Consider the following 23,004-nt stretch of genomic DNA (forward strand, 5'->3'; position numbering starts at 1 on the left):
ACAGCAGCTAGCCACAGGTGATGCACCAATGCTGATCACAGCAGCTAGCCACAGATGCACCAATGCTGATCACAGCAGCTAGCCACAGGTGATGCACCAATGCTGATCACAGCAGCTAGCCACAGATGCACCAATGCTGATCACAGCAGCTAGCCACAGGTGATGCACCAATGCTGATCACAGCAGTATAATCTGCTCTCTTTCATGAAATGGTTCTCTACAGCTCATCTGTGTCACCATGATGGACACCGGGTTGCATCTAGCTCTCCATCTCCAGAGAGCATGTCAGGATTCACACTGCTATCTGTTGGTGGTTTACCATGATACACTGCAGAGGACCCATGTCCTCCCTTGCAGAGGAGCTTGGGCAGTCAATGCTTGGTCTCTTCAGGGAATTCTTGTTTATTTTTGCCAAATTGAAAAGTATGAATTGATAACTTTCGGCTGTTTTTAAGATGTGTTTGCTAACCCTGGTGGTGGTAGCACACGCCTTTCATCCCAGCACTTGGGAGGCAGAGGCAGGCAGATTTCTGTGAGTTCGAGATCAGCCTGGTCTGCAGAATGATTTCCAGGACAGCCAGGACTACATGGAGAAATCCTATCTCAAACAAAACAAAACAAAAACAAAGATGAATTTGTTAAGTTATTAATGAGGTTTGACTTTCCCCCAAGTTTAGGGATAGTAAGTCATTTACTTATGGGTAGAGAAGCTTTATGTTAGAAATAGAATGTTAAACTGTGGAGATGGAAAGATGGCTCAGTGGTGAAGAGCATGGGCTGCTCTTGCAGAGGACCCAGGTTCAGTTCCCAGCACCCACAGTGCAGCTCACAACCACCTGTAACTACAGCTGCAGGGGATACCATGCCCTCTTCTGGATCCACCTGCACCAGGCACACACTTGGTGCACATACACACATGCAGGCAAAACGCATATACATAAAATATAAATTAATTTATTTATTTTACATGTATGAGTGTTGCGTCTGCATGTTATGACTGTGCACGACATTTGTACCTGGAGGAGGCCAGAAGAGTGCATCGGATCCCCTGAGACTGGAGTTACAGACAGTTGTGAGCCGCTATGTGGTTGCTGGGAATTGAACCCAGATCCTCTGGAAGAGCAGCCAGTGCTCTTCACTGATGAGCCATCTCTCCAGCCCCCCCAAAAAAAGAAAAGCAAAACAAAAATTAATGAGAAACTTCTAAAAATATCAAAAATTGAAAAAGTAAACATAAATTTGAAGAATTTATAATAATTTATTAATAATAAATAAACACTAACTAGTGAAAGCTGAGGCAGATGTGCTTACCACCACCTTGGGAACAACAGAACCCCAGTATATTATTTACCATTTGATCCATTCTAAAGTTCTATGAAACTTGAACATATCCAAGTCTGACAGAATCTAACACCTCAGCTTTGCCACTGCAGAAGACAAGGGACCACTGAGGTACAGAAGTCGTCAGTATCACTAAAGAGAGCGCACGCTGCCCAGGCTTCCATCTTTGAGACGGAGTCAGAAAGCACCAACTTTCCAGAAAAGATGTTCAGCACACACCTCTAACCAACCAGGGACCAGCCTGTTCCTCAGCTCAGTGCTAGAAGGCCTTTTGGCCCTCAGTTCCATCACCTCCTTGAGTCTCTCAAGGAACGGAGCTTGCCTCTTGGGTTGGTCCAGGCCAGTCTGGTTGGGTCTGGGTCTCTCTTGCAGATTTCCAAACACAGGCTCATTCTTCACATTAGGGACTGGTAACAGAAAGCCTCTATCAGCAAGTCCTGGGCAAAAGCCAGGCAGTCCCAAGTGACAGGGTGAGCCCTCCTGGAAGTCTCCTGGGCTCCCTGCTAGCTAGCTAGCCCTGCAAAGCTGCCACGATCCAGCCTCTTGTGAAATCTCTTTCCAAATATCTGCTTTGAAGACCTATCATAGGCTAACTCAGGAACAAACCACCACAGGATCCAGCATAAAATGACACTACACTGCTCAATACTAAAGTCATCTCGTGTGTGTGTGTGTGTGTGTGTGTGTGTGTGTGTGTGTGTGTGTGTGTGTGAGTGCACACGCAGGTCAGAGATCAATCTTCCCTCAGGAGCCATCACCTTGGTTTTTAAGACAGGGTCTCTCATTGGCCTGGAGCTTGCGATGTCAGCCTGGCTGGCTGCCTAAATTCCTGGGATCTGCCTGACTCCAGCCCCTCAGTGCTGGTGTTTCAAGCACCTCCATGCCCAGACACTCTTTATGTGGGTTCTGGGGGTCAAACTCAGATCATTGTGCTTACACAGCAATTATGTCACTGACAGCACCCACTCCCCCACCCCGCCCCAGCTCTGTTGCTACTTTTTTACAAGATTTATTGTTATTCTACATGTAAGGATTTTGGCCTATGTGTTTATATGTGTACCACATGTGAAGCCAGATAAAGGCAATGGATCCCCTGGAACTGGAGTTACAGACCATCATTGTCTTAGTCAAGGTTTCTATTGCTGTGATGAAACACCATGAAAAGGCAACTTGGGGAGGAAGGCTTTATTTGGCTTACACTTCCATATCACTGTTCACCACTGAAGGAAGTCAGGACAGGAACTCAAACAGGGCAGGAACCTGGAGGCAGGAGTTGATGGAGAGGCCATAGAGGCTGCTGCTTACTGGCTTGCTCCTCCTGCTTTCTTAGAGAACCCAGGACCACCTGCCCAAGGATGGCATCACCCACAATGGCTGGGCCTTCCCCGTCAATCACTAATTAAGAAAATACCTTACAGCTGGATCTTATGAGGCATTTTCTCAATTGAGGCTCCCTCCTCTCAGATGACTCTAGTTTGTGTCAAGTTGACATAAAACTGGCCACTACAGTTGTGAACCACCCTGTGGGTATGGGAACAGAACCCACATCCTCTGGAAAAGCAGCCAGTGCTCTTAACTGCTGAGCTATCTCTCCAGGCCCATTTGTCTCCACTTCTTATCAATAGTATCTTCCACTCCCTTCTGACCTGTGAGGCCACACATATTCTCCCAAGAAAGCAAGTCTTCACTAGACCATTCCACCAGGGATGATCTTAGCGAATGCCAGCTGAGTCAGTTCACTCTGAAACCTTTGTATGGGATCTTTTTAGGAAATAATCTGGAGGAAGTCAACGCAGGGAGAGATGGGAAGACACCTTCAACTGAAGAGTCACTTGGCTTCCCCATCTGCTGATTCGTAGCTCAGGCTTCTTCACCAAACCCAAATAGGACTCATACCTTCTTTGCAAGTAGTGTGGCCAACTGAGACACAGCCAAATGGCCAAGGAAGAGCCACACCAGGCTCCGTTTCCCCCATTCCAGCCAGAAGTTCCACTCAAAGTCAGTCGGGTCCTAGGAGGGAAGAACAAGAGGTGGCATTACTGGAGGGACCGTACATGTGTATGACCTGGAGACAAGGCATTTCCAGAGGGACTGTAACATGTGTGTGACTTGAGAGAAGGCATTTCCAGAGGAATGGTAATATGCGTGTGACTTGGAGAGAAGTCCATTGGGAGTCCAGATTCTGTCAGATGGCATTTATCCACTTAGAACGCCAACCTTGCCACCTACCTTGAACTCCAGCCTGGTCTCCCCACAATTCTCCAGGTGTACTAACTCAGAGTGTTCATGGACACTGGTCCTCCAGGATGGAACTCTGTTTTGTTAGCCCATTTTGTAAAAGATAAAACTGACTAATGGATCTTAACTCATGTATCCAAAGTCACATGACAATAAAGAATGAGCTCCAATGCTGTGGTAGTTACCTTTCTGTTGCTGTGATAAAACACCATGATTGAGGAAACTTATAGATGAGAGAGTTTATTTGTGGCTTACAGTTTCAGAGGGTTAGTGTCCATGACCATGAAGTAACAGAGAACAGCAGCAGGCAGATAGGCATGGTGCTGGAGTAGTGCCTGAGAGCTCACATCTTGATCCATAGCACAGGGGGAGAAAGAGCTAACAGGGAACGGCATAGGCTCTTGAAACTTCAAAGCCTGCCCCCAATGACACATTTCCCTCCAACAAGACCATGCCTCTTAATCCTTCCCAAACAGTTCCACCAACTGGAGACCAAGTATTCAAAGATACGAACGAGCTTATGGGGGCCATTTTCATTTATACCACTACTGATGCCAAGACACTTTCTCACTAATAAGAAATATGTAAATTAGACACTTAGTACATTGGCATAGGGTAGGTGTACTAATTCTTTACTTACAGTCAGCATGGTAACTGGATAAAGAAATGAACTAATTTCATATCAATTTGCAATAAAAGAATAACTACGGTATATGTCCGCCTCTTCCCCTGGAGCAGCTCCTGTAAGCACAATACTCTGGTACCTGGCTCCATGTCTGTGAGGCAACCACAGGAGCAGGTGAGAGGACATGAGGAAATTCAACCTGAGGAGCTCCATCAATGGCCACAACCATGAAGCTGAGCACAGAGAGATTGGCTGCCCACAACATACAGCATGGCCAGTGAGCATCTCAGCACCACATGATGGTCAAAACTTACTCAGCTTATGTGGGTAGGAGAGGGGGGCCCTTCCCACACCTGCTAAGGGTGAACATCCTCCTTATCTCTACAGGAGGATTCAGTACCTCACTTGAATGGAAAAGGAGGGGTGGGATTTAATCACACCTGAAATGTAGGAGGCAATTTCATGCTTTTATTAAAACAAAACATTTGTGTCCTGGTCAGGGTTTTGTCATCTTGACAAAGCTAAAGTCACTGGAGAGGAGAGAACCTCAGTTGAGAAAATGTCCATAAGATCAGGCTGCAAGCAAGCCATGAGGAGCAAGCCAGCAAGCAGCACCTCTGCATCAGCTCCTGCCCCCAGATTCCTGTCCTGACTTCTCTCAGTGGTACAGCATAAGCTGAAATAAACCCTTTCCTCCCCAAGTTGCTTTGGGTTAGTATTTTATCACAGCAGCAGAAATCTAACTGTGACAATTTGCTTCCCAGGACTGAGTTCCCAAATAAGACCCCCCCCCCACACACACACACACACACACACACATGGCAAAAGTTTAGACTCGTGCTAGCACACAGTATTCAGATACGTCATCTGCAGGGATGGCCAATCCTCATTGTCAACTTGACTGGAACTGGAATCACCTGGGAGACACTCCTCTACCTCTGCCTGTGAGGCTTCTCCAGAAAGACTGAGCCAAGGAAAGAACCACCCTGAAAATGAACGGGACTGTTCCACTTGATTGGGCTCTCAGCTGAACTAAAGAGGGAGAATGAGGAGAAAGTGAGCTGGGCACCAGCATTCATCTCCCTTCTTCCTACTACAGATATAATGTGACCTGCCACCTCACATTCCTGTCACCATACCCTCCCTGCCATGACGAACTGGAACTGTGACCTCAAATGTACAAATAATCTTCCTTCCCTAGGCAGCCTTTCTTAGATATTTAGAGCAACAATGAAAGTGACCGATAGGCATGCTCATAACTGTGAGTCCCGTGCACTTCCTGTCTGTGTTAACTATCATGCTTCACTTCGTTCTATTTACTAAAAACCATACTCACGGCCAGTAAGACTGTGGAGGATAAAAGTGCTCTCTGCACAAGCATGATGACCTGAGTTGATCCCCCGGGCCATGTGAAAAGCCATACATGGTGATAAGCATTGGTAATCCCAGCACTCCCAGGGCAGGAGCCAAATGGCCAGGACATGCTATAAGACAGTATCTTCTACATATGACAGGGAGCTGCACCAGTTGACATCCCACTGTGGATAGGGGACATCCCCCAAGGCTCCACCCACACGTGAAGAGAGAGCTCCAGGCAAGTAATGGCTGCTAAGGGAGGTAGAATTGTCTTCCAGGGATAAGTCAGCTCATCCCAAGTGGTCAGCCCTAAACACGTATAAATACAAGCAACACTAGAGGGACTCAGTGTTATATTCACACACACACACACACACACACACACACACACACACACACACACACAGGCATGCACACTATTGAAGAAGAGGTCATGAAGTTGAGAGGAAGTGGCGGGGCATGAAAGGAGTCAGAGGGAAGGAGAAAAGGAGGGGTGGAAGACGTAAACAATAAATATAGTAAATATAGTGCTCATTATATGAAATTCTCAAAAACTAAAATAAAAAATTAAGTATGAAAAAAAAACATGGCCCTAGCCTCTCTGATAAATCACAACTTTTCCAAATTTCAGCCTCAGGGAGAAACCTAGACAACACAAGGTGCGGCAAGGGGGCGTTAGTGATGAGGTCAGGCTGTTTGCCCGAAGTTTAGGGGTTCTATGTCATTAACCTATGAGAGCTCCCAAGTGCTGGGATTTTTTTTCTTTGTTTCTTGTAAAGAAATATTTTCAGAACTGGGCATCATGCTGAATGCCATGGTAGCACTTGAGAAGTGAAAGTTAAGATCCAAGAGTTCAAAGGTCATCCCCAGCGACATGCTGAGCTCCAGGCAAGTCTGGGCTACAGGAGCCCCTGTCTCAAAAAGACAACAGGGCGGGTGAGATGGCTCAGTGAGTAAAGATGCTTGGCCAGCCTGGTGACCTGAACGAATCCCCAGGGACCGTATGACACAAGGAGAGAATCAACTCCCGTGAGCTATTCTCTGGCCTCTGTGCATAGAATGTGTGTGTACACATACACATGCACACATGTAAATTGTTTTTGAAAAAAGTCATGGCAGATGACTATGTGATTTTTGTTGATGGATATTTTACCAGCACATGGTTCCAATACCACTTCAGCCCTCTGTAGCACAACTCCATGCCTTAGGTTAGAAGGTGAAAAACTACATTTCCCAGAATGCCTTGCTGCTCACCTGTCTGTCAATCACTAAGACTCTGAAAGTGGAGGAACATAATGATGCCTGTGAGACTCTTCTGGAGGAAGAGTGGCAGAGGTCCTTTACTGAACACCACAGGGTCCACCACCTGAAGTGTGCAGCTTCCCAAGCCTTTCGTTAGTGTGATCACAACACACGTTCCCAAGCCGGAAGCTGGCAGAAGAAGCAAACCACCTCGACTGCCTATAAATCTGCAGACAAGACCACTAAGGGAGGGAGTCCCGCAGGAAGTCTGCACAGAAGAGGTGCTTTCTGGGTGAACTTGGGCTCACCCTTCATCCAGCAGTTACTGGAAGACATTTCTTTCGACAGCTGCTTTGCCGTTTCTAAAATGATTCAAACTAAGTCACTGTAGGGCTCACGGTTTCCAGAACCAACAGCCACCCCCTGCTGAATGACAGGACGCTCCTGAACTGAACCTTCTTCTCTAGGACACGAAGTCTCTGCTGAGCCACCTGTGCCACCACACGGGTGAAGAGGAGGCTGGCAAGGAGGGGCGGATCCAAGAAAGCCAACTCAGGCAGCGCCGTGCCGAACACCCTCACCGCCTCAGCCTGGCCACGTGGTTCAGGGGTCACGGCCAAGGAAGATGAGACCCACTGGCTCTGGTGGCAAACATGAGCAAACATGTGCGAACATGTCAACCTGAGTTTGATCCCCAGAACCCACGTAAAAAACAAACAACACTGGTGTGGTGGCTTGAGTGTGACCCCCACACTGGGAGGTACAGACAGGAGAATCCCTGGTGCTCACTGGCTGAGTAATCTGTCTCAAAACACAAGGTGGACTGTGACTGAGGAAGACACTCAGGCTTGATGAGTACACATGTGCACACATGCAAATACACAGGAGAAGTGATTACATCTGAAGGGCCTAACTGATGGAAGTCACTTCCTCTGATATCTTCACCCCAACCCCGACCTAAGCCCCCAACACCCCCTGGTTACAGATCTCCACCCACCAAGCTCCCACACTCTGGTAATACCGGCCACACGTACTTAGCCTAACATGGGTAGACTTGCTACCCACTTTATATGCTCCATAGCCTTCCCTTTGTTCTTGAAGCTAATAGAGAGGTCTGTATTAGTTACTGTAACAATCTCTCTAAGGCTGAGTGCTTTATAAACAAAAGAGGTTTATTTATGCTCCTAGCTTGGAGGTTCAAGGTCCTGGCACCCGCTATCCTAAGAACCTCATGGCAGATGGCAGGAACAAGTGTGACTAGGGAGATCATAGAACAAAGCTAGATGCCAGAGGGACAGATGCCAGACTTTCTGAGGACACTCCCTAGTTTCTCTGCTGCTGTGATAAACACCATGACCAAACCGACAGAGCGGCGGAGAAGGGCTCACTTCATCTCAGGTTATATTCTGTTCTCCAGAGAAACCACGGAAGGAACTCAAGGCAGGAGCTAGAAGCAGAGACCATGGAAGAGTGCCACTTACTGGCTTCAGCCAGGATCACAGTTAGCTAGGTGTCTTACATAGCCCAGGCCCACAGGCCCAGGGATGGCACCACCCACAGAGGGCGGGACCTTCCTACACAACTAGCAATCAAGAAAATGACCCTCAGATCTAGACAAGTCCCCAGCTGAGACACCCTCATATAACATCGAGCTGTGTCAAGTTCACTCCTGAAAAGCCCCCAATCCTTTTCTTTTTAAAAATATGTTTAGCAATCATATATATCTATAAACCTGAGGAGGCCAGAAGAGGATGTTGGATACCCTGGAACTGAAGCAGCAAATGATTGTGAGCCACCATTTGAGTTCTGGGAATCAATCCTGAGTCCTCCTCGAGAGCAGCCAGTGCTCTTAACCGCTGAGCCTTCTCTCTCTCCAGGCCAATGCCCTACTCTCAATGTTCTGTCACTTTTAACACTGACACACTAAGAACCGAGCTTTCAACATCCTCCTGCCATAGCCAAACCACAGCAGAATCAAACGTCTAAAAAGAAATCCTAAATTCCAGCATGAGCTCAGGATCACACACACTCACACACACAACTTCTTCCCACTGACCATGTTTTCTCCAAGGCATTTTTGGAGAGAAGAATTGTAAGTCACAAACAAGGCTGATATAAACGCTGGGAATCACAACCCAACATATGTCATTTAAGACAGTTGTGGTGGTGACGCTTATGATACCACTGTCTGGGGCAGCAGTTCTCAACCTTTGAGTCACAACCTCTTTGGGGGGCGTATATCTGATATTTACATTACAATTCATAGCAGTAACAAAATTACAGTTATGAAGTCTCAATGAAAATAATTTTATGGTTGGAGTCACCACAGCACGAGGAACTGTATTAAAGCGTCACAGCATTAGGAAGGCTGGGAACCACTGCTCTAGGGGGTACAAGAGGATCTCAAGACAAGGACTTCCTCAGCTACATGGCTAACTTGAGGCCAGCCTGGGCTACATGAGATCCTGCCCTCCCCCCCCCCCAAAAAAAAGTAACACAGTAGAATGACTACAGACCATATTACACAAACTCACGCCTCTCCTAATGGTACTGATTTACACACACCATAATACTAGCTCTCCAAATATCAGAGAGACAGTGTGTGTCCCTATAACATGGAGAAAATAAACATCTCCAGCCCTTTGGGGACCACAGCCTCTCACTCGGGCCCTGATATTCAGAGAATTTGGCATGGTGGCACATGCCTGTAATTCCAGCACCTGGGAGGCTGAGGCAAGAAGACTACCACGTGCTTGAGGCCAGCCTGGGCTACGCGGTTAGACACTGTCTAGGGGGAAACGTCTTCGAGCTTCTTTACCTAGGGCGCTGCGCTTACACGTGCTGCACGTGACCGCATGTTCACGTGATCATATGATGATGCTGTACACGCACTCACAAAGAGCATTAGGAAATCTGCATGAGGCCTGTGGATCTGACTGGGTGCCTCCGTTTGCAGAGTTCTCTATAGAGATCTGAAATCCCCAGTAAGCTTTGTTATCGTTGCAACCTCCTGTAGGTGTATAATTACTTCTAAATAAATAGATTTTATAGAAAAGAAACAGAAATCATACTCCAAATCCCCATAAACACAGCAAATACAAGCAAGTGCCTGCGACTGAACCGGTAAGTCCAGACCTCCCTCCGCTCCGCCCCCTTACGGTGATTTGCTGTGAACCAGGTATTTGTGAAACCTGGAAACCAGTGAGTCAGACTTCTCATTTGCATACCCATAATTCTTTGCATGTAAAACAATCTTTGAAGTCTAAAAAATATATATGTATATATATATATATATATTACTCAACAACTCTAGCTAAAAGAACTTGGATTACTTAATAAACAAGGTGGTGTGAAGTTCCTGGGGGGTTGAAAATCTTACTGTCAACGAACTAGGAGCTGCAGTTATTAGTAAACATAGCTAAGGTTAGTTACCACATGCTCTGGTTTCTCTTCAGACCGTATAAATCTTTCGCCTTTTACTAAAGATTTCCGTGGAGAGAAACAAATCTGAGTCTTCACCAATTTTTTGTAAGCCTTGCTTTTACAAGGCTGATAATTTGTTTTCAAAGTAAGATTGGTTATTTGTGGGATGACTGGCTTCTCACACTTTAGCAAGTGTCCTAAGCTTTGGTTTCTTTTGCTCCATTTAAGGAACTTTCCTAGAACAGGAACCCATCAGTGGGACAACAGAGGCACTGGCGGACGTTTGTACCTTTCTTAAATATTCCAATGTGAAAAGAAAATACAGGACCTTTCTTAAATATTCCAATGTGAAAAGAAAATACAGGCAAACAGTTGAACTCAGATCTAAGATCTCACTTTATCAGTTCTACTCCTCTTCTCGGGGTCTTTCCCCCAACAGACTATCTACAGCACTCAGTGTTGAAACTTAGCAACCACAGTGTGGACTGACATTAGAGGCCCACGTTAGTTAGACATGGCTCACTCAGTGTTGAAGCTTAGCAACCACAGTGTGGACTGACATTAGAGGCCCAGGTTAGTTAGACATGGCTCCTTCTAAAGTTCTCACAGTCTCGCCATTACAACTACCATCTTTTGGGGTTTGATACAGGGTCTCCATAGGCCAGGCTACACAATCCTCCTGCCTCACCCTCTTGAATGCCCAGGTTACAGGCTGTAACCCCCGTACACCATCATGCCCAACGCTAATATCCTCTTCAAGCTTTCAGTGGGGGAGATATTCAGCAAGGGGCCCAGGGCGTGACTCTCAGCACTGAGAACTTCTCCCCCAAGGCAGGGGTTGCCTATACACATGGACCCCTGATGCTGGCCATTATGAGAGATGTCAGGAAAAAATTCTAGACAAAGTCAGGGGCCAAACCCTGGAACCCTGGCAGGACCTGTGGAATGGTGGGAGCCAGGAAGGCTGCGGAGGCAAAGCCCCTTTGTCTAGAAACAGCAACAGGCCACGGGGCTGAGTGTGGTCCTGACAGCGAAGCCTGTCCGTGCCTGACCCCGAGTTCACTTCCTTAGGCTTCTCTTCAGCCAGGTCTCCTGCTCAAAGGCAGGTCTGCTTATTTTTTGCCTCTGGCAAACAATTCTGTATTATCTGAAATGCCTGTGGTGCTTTTATAAGACACGCAGTAACGCTGGGTCTACAGTGACCCACGGGGCTACCTCCCTGACTTCCCAGATCCCACTGGGACGAAACTCCCTAGTTCCCTCATCTTATAAGCAGCACAAAGCTACCAATCCTATATTCTTACTAATGATTCTAAAAAGAGCTGTCATGAAATATAAACATCTAGAAAAGGTGTCATAAATGCTAGTCCAATTTACATCCAATTGTATTAGGAGTTGTGTATCTGGGTGAACGTGTGTGTACATGTATGGAAGTGTGTGTGTGTGTGTGTGTGTGTGTGTGTGTGTGTGTGTGTACCATAGCACACATGTAGAGGTCAGAGGACAGTTCTTTTGCTTTGTGTGGGTTCTTGGGCCTGAACGGTGATCAGGCTTGGCAGCAAGTGCCTTTGCCTACTGAGCCATCCCACCAGCTCTACACCCGGCTTTCCCATAGGTTCTGAGGAATCGACTCCGGTCCTTATGCTTGTATGACGGGGACTTTACTAGTTGAGCTGTCTCCCCAGCCCACATCTGAATTTCCACAGAACTGTCCAGTGTGTAGAACAACAAACACCAGAAAGAACATGGCACACAGGGCAGGGCCAACACCAGCCCGACATCCAACACAACGCCTCTGTACAACCAGAGTGGAGGAAGGGCTGGGCAGCCTGGTGAGTGAGGTTGGGAGCTGAAGTAAAGTTGCTGCAAGTCTAGAACCTGAAGCTGCCAGCACAGGCCTCGGGACAGGGCGGGCAGCACCACTTCGGAAAGTACTGCCTCTAAACACTTGTCGGGAAACAGGGAATTCAGAAGACCACAGGGCATTTTATGCCCCACGCCAGCCCATGAGAGCAGCTGGTCTCAGGATGGAAACACTACATACACGGAGTACAGGCGAAGTGTGCGGTGACATTCTTTAAACACTGAAACACTTTAGCACTTCAAACACGTAAACACTGAAAACAGAAAAATGAATGCGCCGTTCAGACGTGGCTTTGGCTTGAAGCCCTCCATCAACTTGCCCTGAGCCTCCCACCATCCAAGTCAACAGTGACATGGGGTCCTGTTAGGGAAGCAGGTGGTGGTGGTGAATAAGAACGGCCCCCATAGGCTCATATATCTGAATGCTTAGTCATCGGGGAGTGGCACTACTTGAGAAGGATTAGGAGGTGTGGCCTCATTGGAGGAGGTGTGTCACTGGAGCTGGGCTTTGAGGTTTCAGAAGCCCATGTCAAGCACAGAGTCTCTTTCTCTCTCTGCCTGTGGATCAGGATATAAAACTCTCAGCTACCTCTCCAGCACCATGTCTGCCTGCATGCCACCATGCTCCCTGATAATCAACTAACCTCTGAACCTATAAGCCCCTAACTAAATGCCTTCCTTTATAAGAATTACTCTGGCCATGGTGTCTCTTCACAGCAACAGAACACGGACTAACATCGAGGTTCTGGTGGGAGCAAAGGGGGAATCCGGCTTCCCTCCAGTGGAAGAAGAGGAGCTGGTACCCAAGCACTTCCAGAAAATGAGAACATAACACAAGTCTGAGGCCTTCTCCAACACAACATGCTCTACCTTCTCAACAGAAAAGGCACACAGCTCCAGATTGCCACCGAGCACTCTTCCATCGCACAAAGCGAGGCAAGACACTGTCATGTTTTAAACATCAGAAGGCTGGTCACTATCTACCCCGTACCTTCTTCAGTCCTCCAAATAGAGAGTCCGTCTCCAGCTCAAATTCTTGGTCCAGTTCATCTTCATGCTCTAATAAGACAAAATAATCTCCATTAATCATGCCTTAACTAAATTGGGTGTAAATAGCAGAAGGACCCAAAGAAGTTAAAATACTTCCTGCAAACTCAGTAGCAAACCGGCCCGTCATATCCCTGTAATTCCTTCCCTATGTTGTGACCTGAGTTCCAGGGATGGTTGATAGAAATGTCCCTCTCACCTTGGATAAAGGCCACAAAGGGAGAGAGAGATTGTGAGAGAAAAGCGCTCAACACGAGGAGCCAAGGAAGGTTGCAAGGCTTGGCTGTATAGAAACAGGCTGTCCGAAGAGTGGGGTGTGGGCTCCCTGCAGGCAAGGTGTCCTCACAGAGTCCTGAGGATTGTCACTCCTCATGGACAGATATCCAATGGCAGGTTCTCACATCTCTTCTTTCTTGGGCAACTCGATTGTGCAGCTTTGAGCTTTTAGATAATTGTAGACTATCTTTGGAATGACTCACATCTGTAATCCCACACTTGAGAGGCTGTACAGGTATGGAATATTTTTACATGAACCATGACTCAAAACTGGCGTGGCATCACAGAATTATATGACAGGCGCTAACAAGGTTTATAAAATAGAAGGTCAGGATAGTAAGCATGCTTATAGGTGACCAGTACAATGGACTACTGCGTGTACGCATAACATAAACATGTACACAACAAAGCTGAGACCTCATCACCAAACAACAGCAGCAAAAAAAGCAGAAGGTATTCTCTTAAGGCTGAGTGTCCTTCATGGTAGCAATGAATACTGAGATGTCACTCTGAGCCTCGCCCTCACAGCAACCCCCACCTCAGCTTCCTGAATGTTGGCGTCACATACGTGAGCCGCCATCCAGACAGACTAAAATTAGCTAAAAGCTCACAGCTGCAAAATCGAGTTGCTCAGTGAAGAGCAGATGCTGAGAACCTGCTGCAAGACATCTGCCCATGAAGAGCAGCAGCCCTTGAGATGCTGTGAGGACACCTGGCCTTCTGGGAGCTCACACCTCACTCTTGACAGCCTGTTTCTGTGACTCAAATGCAGTTAAACAAGTGACTACCACAAAAAGACAGAAGCCCCTCTGCCTGCAACTCCTCCCAGGACACTGAAAACAAAGGCTGGGGAGCCCCATCCCAACACCACTGGGGACCAAGCCTGGAAATACCCCACATCACCGGGGACTAAGCCTGGGAGTCCTCCATGCCACTGGAGACCCAACCTGGAAATCCCCATCACTGAGGACGGAGCCCGGGCACTCCCCATGCCACCGGGGACCTGCAGCCAAGACAACCCTCTGCTGAGGTCCAGTTCCATTTCCCAAAACATGGCCTGAGAACATTAGAAATAGAACAATTTCCACCCAAGAGCCCTGGTTATCAGTCAGCTCTTTATTCTCCCCTTTCACAAAAGGCTACATCAGATTCCCATCTACCTACTACAGGCGAGATTTGCATTTTAATCGCTGCCAATGAGCTGTTGTGTAAGTCATTCACTCACAGCCACTAACCTTCCACTTTCACCCTACAAATTCCGTAGTAGTTCTAGGGTAGGGTGCTTAGAGGTCATTACACACACACACACACACACACACACACACACACACACACACACACACACACACACACACACGTCATACCCTGCTGTTTCTATGCATTTGAAAAACTCCAGTCAGCTCCTACTGAACCTTATGTCCCTAAGAGAACACAGCAGACTGTGGCAATAAATGGAAACATGGAAGGGAACAGAAAAGATGGGCTTCTAGCAAAAGAACTTAATGGCAAGCCAAACTCAAATATTCATAAGCAGATTATGTTATAGCAAAGACGTACATGACAAGAAATGGGTTTTCCATGACACTTGAAGCCCAGAGCTTCTTACTCCTCCAGTTCCCTCTCAGAGAATGAGAATGTGACTCACAAATAACCCAATAAAAACAAGTGAGATCTGTAAACAGGATGCAAAATAGCAAACTGCAAGAAGACCCCCCAATAAGGCCACTCCTCCCAAACTCTGAACTTATCAGGCCACTTGCTGATGGAGCCCTGTTGGGGGAGGGGCATGTCCCCAGCACAAATCACTGACTGGAGGCAGGGACAGGACCAAGAAGCTGGGGCCCCGATACTAGAGGTTCAGTGAGAGACACTGTCTCAAAATAATAAGGTGGACAGCGAATGAGGAAGGAACTCCACATTATTTGCTGTTTTCTCAACCACCATGTTGCTGTGGACCACACACCTTAAGGACCAGAATCAATACAGAAGGAGACACCAAAGCAGGCCTGAAAAGGGCTAGACTAAGATCTGGCAGCCCTGTAGGGAAGTCATGAGTGACAGACATGGTCAAGTGCATGAGGAGGTTACCATCTAGCACACTGGGAGCCTTGCCTGTCACTGTGAGAACAATGCAAAGCACTTAACGCCTATCCCTGGGCCCTATTAAACGAAGGCCCTTTGGTGGTCCCACCCACCCTCAGCAAGCTCCCAGGGCAAGGCCACCTGTTCAAGGTGTTCCATGCTGTTCCCCTCAGCATGCAATGAGCTCTCTGAAGTCACCAGCCTGATTGCGAACAGGAAGTAATTGCCTCCCACCAAGCCCTTGTCCTTGGGAGGTTGATGCACTGCATGAACCATGTTAAAGAACAGGTCCACTCACAAGGGCTGCTGTGTGCTCTCCTAGTTTGAGATTAGTAATGGCTGTGCCAGCAGGGAGAAGTGAAAGCTTAGGCAAGTGTGTTTGACTCCAGCCGTACCCCACCCTGGAGCCAACTGCTACACAAAGCAAGAAACTGGAGGTGGCGAGTCAAACAGAAACTTTGCACCTTGAAGATGGCTCTTTAGATCCCCAGGTGCTACCATTTGTTTATAGAGACTTTAGCAACAGATCACTGACTTGTAAAGAAAGGAAAACAGGCAAAGTGAAAACTCAAATCAAGGGAAAGCAGAATTCCATTTGTGCAAGTGTCAGGAAGAGGCCACGTCTGCAGGTCATGCCTGGGGACTGTGGGGTCAGCAGGATCCAACTCAGCTACCGTTCATTAGAAAATGATTGCCACAGGAAACAGAAAAGCTGCTGAGTTTAGTTAAGTTCAAACAATGTTCTCTGAGAAAGAAAATAAACTTGCTAAAGGGATAAATGTAGCTAGAGTTTTCCTGCCTAGCCCACAGTCAGGACAAATCTCTCTCACCTGCCAGTCTCACAGCCGCTCAGACCTGACCAAGTAAACACAGAGACTTATATTGCTTACAAACTGTATGGCCGTGGCAGGCTTCTTGCTAACTGTTCTTACAGCTTAAATTAATCCATTTCCATAAATCTATACCTTGTCACATGGCTCGTGGCTTATCGGCATCTTCACATGCTGTTTGTCATTGTGGCAGCTAGCAGTGTCTCTCTAATCCAGCCTTCCACTTCCCAGCTTTATTCTCCTCCTTGTCCCGCCTATACTTCCTGTCTAGTAAATAAATCAGTGATTTATTTACTGACCAATCAGCAACACACTTGATAAACAGACCATCCCACAGCAGATAAATCTGAACATTTTCTTAAGACAGGGAGATGAGGTGTGCAGTATCTGAACTGTCTAAGAAAATGACACATGATTGTAGTCAACGCATTTGAAGAGCTCCGTGACCTGGGAAGATGTTATCATCAAACTGCCTTAAAAAGAAAAATGGAAACATGCCAATAACATGCCAGATTTTTGGAACTTTTCAATCAATCCACTTTGGAGGAGACTTGGGCCTTGGCAAGCTGACAAGAGTGAATCCAAGTGGACAGAGATTTCAGGTACTAGTTACAGTGGTTCACGAGGAAGGGTGGCATCCATTGTACACAAAGAGGCAGAATGCCATGTCAAAATCTCCAAGGCTAAAACTGCGGTCTGACCAGGCGCACTCAGAAACTGATTCTTATTTCAACTTTGAGAATAGCGGTCTAGACACCATGACCAGGGTGGGTGCAGAGTGTAGACACCATGGCCAGGGTGGGTGCAGAGTGGAAGTCGCTCCTCATAATTTGATTCCCTCAAAAGAAAAAGAAAAGCATTAGCAGGTTGAAAAAAGAAAATCCTCTATCATCTGATGTGGGGCTGCGAGTGATTACAATTCAACCCTTATTCTTGGCAGCTTTTTGCTGTGGGATGGTCTGTATGTCAAATGTGTTGCTGATTGGTCAATAAATAAATCACTGATTGGCCAGTGGCCAGGCAGGAAGTATAGGCGGGACTAACAGAGAGGAGAATTGAGAGAACAGGAAGCTGGGTGAGGGAGACACTGCCAGCAGCCACCATGACAAGCAGCATGTGAAGATGCCGGTAAGCCACGAGCCACGTGGCAAGGTATAGGTTAATAGAAATGGATTAATTTAAGCTGTAAGAACAGTTAGCAAGAAGCCTGCCATGGCCATACAGTTTGTGACCAATATAAGTCTCTGTGTTTACTTGGTTGGGTCTGAGCGGCTGTGGGACTGGCAGGTGAGAGAGTTTGTCCTGACTGTTGGCTAGGCAGGAAAACTTTAGCTACAGCTTTTTCTGTCATGGACTTGTCTAAGCATATGTGCGTTTACATGCTCACGTGTATAAGTATATGTGCGTGTACATGCTCACGTGTCTAAGTATATGTGCGTGAACATGCTCACGTGTCTAGGTGTGCATGTGTGTACGAGTGGTCAGAGGACACTCAACCTTGGCTGATGGCCCTCAAGAACACTGTCCATTTTTATTTTTGAGACAAGGCTCTCACTGGGCCAGAACTCGTCAAACAGGCTAGTCAAGGTGGCCAGCAAGCCCTGGGGACCTGCCTGTCCAGGTCTCCCCAGCTGAGATCACAAACTACCACCTCCAGCTTAAAAAGTCTCTGGACACTGAACTAAGACCCTCCACTGAGTCATCTCCTGAGACTGTCAACTTTTATTTTAAATGCTCGTTTATTTTTTATGTTTTACATGTATGGATATTTTGTCTGCATGCATATAGGTGCACCATATATGTACAGTGCCTACAAAGGTCTGAATAGGACATTGGATCCCACAGAACTGGAGTTAGAGGTGGCTGGGAGGTGCCATGTGGTGCTGGGAACTGAATCTGGGTCCTCTGCAAAAGCACGGAGTCATGTGGTGATATTTTGAACAAATAAAGTTTGCCTGAAGATCAGAGGACAGAACAAGCCACTAGATTAAACACAGAGGCCAGGCAGTGGTGGCACACACCTTTAATTCCAGCACTTGGGAAAACACACCTTTAATCCCAGCACTAGGAAGGTTGAGACAGGAAGTGATATGGCTGGGCAGAGAAAGGAATATAAGGCGGGAGGAGACAGGAACTGGCTCTCCGAGGCGCTTTCAGGCTGAGGAGTTGGTGAGGTAAGAGGTGGTGGCTGTGGTTTGCTCTGCTTCTCTGATTTTTCAGCTTTCACCCTGATATCTGGCTCCGGGTTTTTATTAAGACCAATTAGGATTCATGCAACAGAGTCATCTTTCCAGCCTCTGGACTACCAATCTTTAAAAAGGAACTAGAACGATTCTTTAAAATGACTGAATAAAACTGTAGAATTTCTCAGTGGTGGTACAAGTCATGCAAGGCTTCCTCTGAGGCTGCAACTAGAACAGGACAGAGTGGCTCCGCTGTTCTAGACGCCGTGATGAGGGAGCAAAGCATCACTGCTACCTGCAGGGAGTTAGCAAGAGTCAAATAAGTCAGTGGGATGGAAATACTTCAGTAAATTGCTAGAATATAAAACAGATGAACCAATGCAAGTATCTTTACTATAGATATAATATAGATATAATCAAGTAGAAAATATAATTGGAAAACTACCCAATCATGAAAGGAAAATGATCCGGGAAATGTTATTAATAAGAATTTCAGGGTGGTGGCAGTGGTGGTGCGCACCTTTAATTCCAGCACTTGGGAGGCAGAGGCAGGAGAATATCTGTGAATTTGAGGCCAGCCTGGTCTACAGAGTGAGTTCCAGGACAACCAGGGTTACAAAGAGAAATCCTGTCTCAAAAAACCAAAAAGAATTTCTGAAGGAGCTATCATGAAGACAAAGTGTGAACCCACAGGAAAAAACCTGAACCCCAGGTGGAAGCGCATGTCCAAGAAGACCAAACACAGACAAGGGAGTTCCCAAGCACAGTGTGACCCTATCAACACTCTGAATGGGGTTGGAGAATCTTGACAATTTCAAATCTGTCCCTGGAAAAAGTAGACCAGTTAGAAGAGCTAAGAAAGACTGAAAAGAAGGAACAACTCATGCGCATGCTTGGGGGGTGGGGTGCACTTCTCCCAGAGACTTAAATATAAAGCAGAAGCCTCAAAAGAGTGCATCATGGTGCAAGGATGATTGGCAGGTCAGTGATATGCACAGGCAACAGTCTGCGGGTCAAGCACTACCCACACCATGTTACAGTCCAGCAAGGAATGGTTAGTGGTATTCAGTGGACTGTTTGGGAGGAGGCTAGCTCTGCTTACACAGCCTCTACCAAGGGCATCTGAGATGGATGGTTGACTTGCAGGGTTGCATCATGGGACACTGTGCTAGGGAACGTTCCTTGGCAGCCCAGGACTACTGGTCTACATAGCAAGTCCTGTCAGTGAGGTCTACCCAATGAGACCCTGTCTCACAAAATAATAATAATAATAATAAAATAAAATAAAAGAATCAGACATGGTGGTGCACACCTGTAATCCCAGAACTTGGGGTGGGGGGTGCTGAAACAGGAGGATTGTCAGGAATTCAAGGCAAGCCTGTGCTATATAGAAAAACCCTGTCTCAAAAACCACAAAAATCAGCTGGAGATGTGCCTCATTCCATGTACTATTTGCACAGTACACATGAAGCCCTGGGCTCAATCCCCAGAAAAAAAAAAAATAGGCATGGTGGTACATACCTGTCATCCCAGCACTTAGGAAGTGGAGGCAGGAGGATCAGGAGTTCAAAGTCATATATAGCAAGTTTGAGGCCATTCAGGGCTGTAGAAGACCTTGCTTCCAACAAACTACAAATAAATATTGTTTTAGATTTTTAAAATGTGTGTGTGTGTGTGTGTGTGTGTGTGTGTGTGTGTGTGTGTGTGTAACTGCATGAGTTTATGTGCACCATGTGCATGCAGGTGCCCTTGGAGGCCAGAAGAGGCCTTTGGATCCCTGGAACTGGAGTTACAAGCAGCTGCAAGCCACCCAAGGTCGGTGCTGGGAACCAAACCTGGGTCCTCTGACAGAGCAGTAAACACTTTTAACCACTAAGGCATGACACGAGCCAATAATTTTTTTGAAACCTGCAAAACAGTCTAGTTTCACTTTATAATTCCTACTGTGGAAACCTCCTGGGAAAAGCAGTCAGACACATACAAAGATACAAACACATTCCTTAGGAAACAAATGAGCTAAAACCTCCAACCCATGAAGTCGATACAAAAAGAACAAAGCAACCCAAGAAACAAGGAAGACAGAAATAATATGTTCAGAAGGTGATGCACCAGAAAACTCGAAGGACCATGGAGTGATCTAACAGAGGAAGATTCGCTGTTCAGAAGGTGATGCACCGGAAAACTCGAAGGACCATGGAGTGATCTAACAGAGGAAGATTCGCGGGCACCCAGCACAGCTAATCAAAGAAAGAAAAAGACACTGGGGAGGGGGAAAGGGAAAACAGAACAGGAGAGGGAGAAGAAGACAGAAATAAAACATACAGAGAGGTGAGGGCTGCAGCTAGAATGAGGAGGGGAGCAGTGAAGTCAACATCTTAAGCTCACAGAGAAGGAAAGGCTAAGGAGACAGACCTGAGACTACACTGCACGATACACCCAACTGGAACACCACACAAAATGGACAGATTCCGAGAGCACTACAAACAGTCAAAACATACACAAGAACCAGAAAACCTGAGCATGAATAGCAGGGCGTACAGTCAGAAGAGGCAGGATATCCCGCCCAGTGCTTCCACAGGTGGCCACCTTCGTCACTGACAGCTGTCACTAATGACCACTCTGGTCTTCAGAAAGGCTTACATCAAACTGGTACAGCCACAAAACCAGATGGCCTGTTTTAGAGAAGGGCATTCATGCAAGGCTCCTTAGGATCAAGGTAGGCCAGGGCATGGTAGCACAGAGAGGAGGCAGGAAGATGGCCATGAATTTGAGGCCAGTTTGTGCTATACAGTGAGACTTTGTCCAAAAACAAAGCAAAATGCAAGATGCATGGCAGGGAATATCTTCCCTTGCATTCCAGGTGAGTGTTCCCACCTCTCCTGAGTTGTAAGGTGCAAAGCTGGACATGGGCAGTTCCTTACGAAACCACGCTTGCCACAGGATCAGCAATGGCATCGGTGAATACACAAGTAAGAAGCCATCGGTGTAAAACCCTGCACACCACTGCTTACAGTGGCCTTGTGTGCAGCTGCCAACACTCGGAAGTAACTGCAGTGTCCTCCAGTGGTCAACGGACAATTCAAATGCAGTACATCCAGACACTGGAACACTACACAGTGCTCAAAAGAAGAGCTGTAACCTAAACCCTGGTTTGATCCCCAGCACTGCATGAACTGGGCCTCATAGCCCACATCTCCCATCTCAACACCCAGGAAGTGGAGGCAGGAGGGCCAGGAGTCCAAGGTCATCCTAAGCTACACAAAAAGTTCAAAGCCGGTCTAAATGCTGCATGAGACCTGTCTCCAAAGGGGAAAAGAAAGGGAAAGAGATGAGCTGTTGAGCTGTGAAACACATTTAAGTCCCCTCAACGCTCCTCCCTAGAGGAAAGAAGCCATGCTAAAAAGACTATAAACTATGGGACTCTCACTATAGGACCTTTAGGAAGAGCAAACCATGGAGACAGTAAAAAGACCAGAGGTGGTGGGGGATGAGTGACAGGACAGATCATTTTTGAGCGGACAAACTGCTGTGTCATATTCTAATAATGGACATACATCACTATACACTTCTCGAATCCACAAAGTATACGATACCCGAGTTGGAGCTCTAATGGAAACTGAGGACATCGGCCAACAATGCTGTGCCAAACAGACTCAACTGGACAAATGCACCCTGTGGTACTGGACACTGACAGAAAGTGGCACAGACACAAACTAGAAACTCAGGCATTTGGGAATTCTGGACATGCTATTCAGCTTTGCCACAAACCTGAAACTACTACAAAACAAAAAAACCTTTCCAAAAGGGAAAATTTTCACACAATATTGAGTTAGAAAAAAATGGCAGTTATTATTATTAAATCACAAAACTTCAAGATAGCTTATCATGTAGCAAAAGACAAGTAAGACAGCCATCTATGGAAGAGACTGACTCGCTAGTAAAATGCAGCCATCTAGGGAAGACACTAGCTCGCTGACAAAAGCTATCCTTCCTTCCTTCTGCTCCAACAGGGCACCTTAGTGCGCTGGATAATGGCTCCCCACCAAGACAACCTCTCCAAGCTGCTCTCTCAGCTAGTGAGAACCCAGGGCTAGTGCTAGAGGATGGGATGTGGACAAACACGACAGAAGCAACCTTTGGGTCACGCTTTCAAAAGCAGAAGGTAACTTCACTTCTCGTCCATCTTTCCTGCTGGGCAAAAGGCAAACATAAGAGCTACAGCTAGAGCAGTGACCTCACACAAGGCAGGGCCACCTCTAAGGACCTTGGAGTCACTGGCGGAGGAACGGGGCATCTCGGGCTGACTAGACTCCACATGACCCAGGGACCTACTGCTGCCAAGTCTGACTTCTGAGTGACACTCCATTTTACTGTGCTTACCTAATGAGTCCGTGAGACAAGGAGAAAAGGCCCCAGGATGAAGCCAGACTTGGAGCTCCTTCTACACTGTCTCTGAAAGCTCAAGGATCCAGGAAAGAATGAAGCTACTTGGCCAGTC

General features: G+C 46.9%; 1 protein-coding gene and 1 non-coding gene across 7 annotated transcripts in view; one reads left to right on the plus strand and one right to left on the minus strand.

The window, feature by feature from the left end:
- The window catches only part of Hhat (hedgehog acyltransferase), a 280,570-nt gene that overhangs the window by 238,689 nt on the left and 18,877 nt on the right, over positions 1 to 23,004 (minus strand). For 5 of the 6 annotated variants that reach the window (XM_052738051.1, XM_052738053.1, XM_052738054.1 and 2 more), the window contains exons 3-4: positions 13,080 to 13,147; positions 3,238 to 3,351 (exon numbers count right to left, since the gene is read on the minus strand). In XM_052738051.1, the coding sequence (XP_052594011.1) occupies positions 3,238 to 3,351; positions 13,080 to 13,147 (182 nt within the window). The remainder of the gene's footprint in view (positions 1 to 3,237; positions 3,352 to 13,079; positions 13,148 to 23,004) is intronic. The other variant, XM_052738055.1, reaches the window with a different exon arrangement.
- Positions 10,238 to 10,353, plus strand: LOC128110224 (U5 spliceosomal RNA). The gene has a single exon (XR_008218174.1). It is a non-coding gene; the product is annotated as a U5 spliceosomal RNA (small nuclear RNA).

This window comes from Peromyscus californicus, unplaced genomic scaffold (assembly GCF_007827085.1).
Source record: "Peromyscus californicus insignis strain IS unplaced genomic scaffold, ASM782708v3 Scaffold_14__1_contigs__length_90479793_seg_2, whole genome shotgun sequence".
NCBI classification, from domain to species: Eukaryota; Metazoa; Chordata; class Mammalia; order Rodentia; family Cricetidae; genus Peromyscus; species Peromyscus californicus.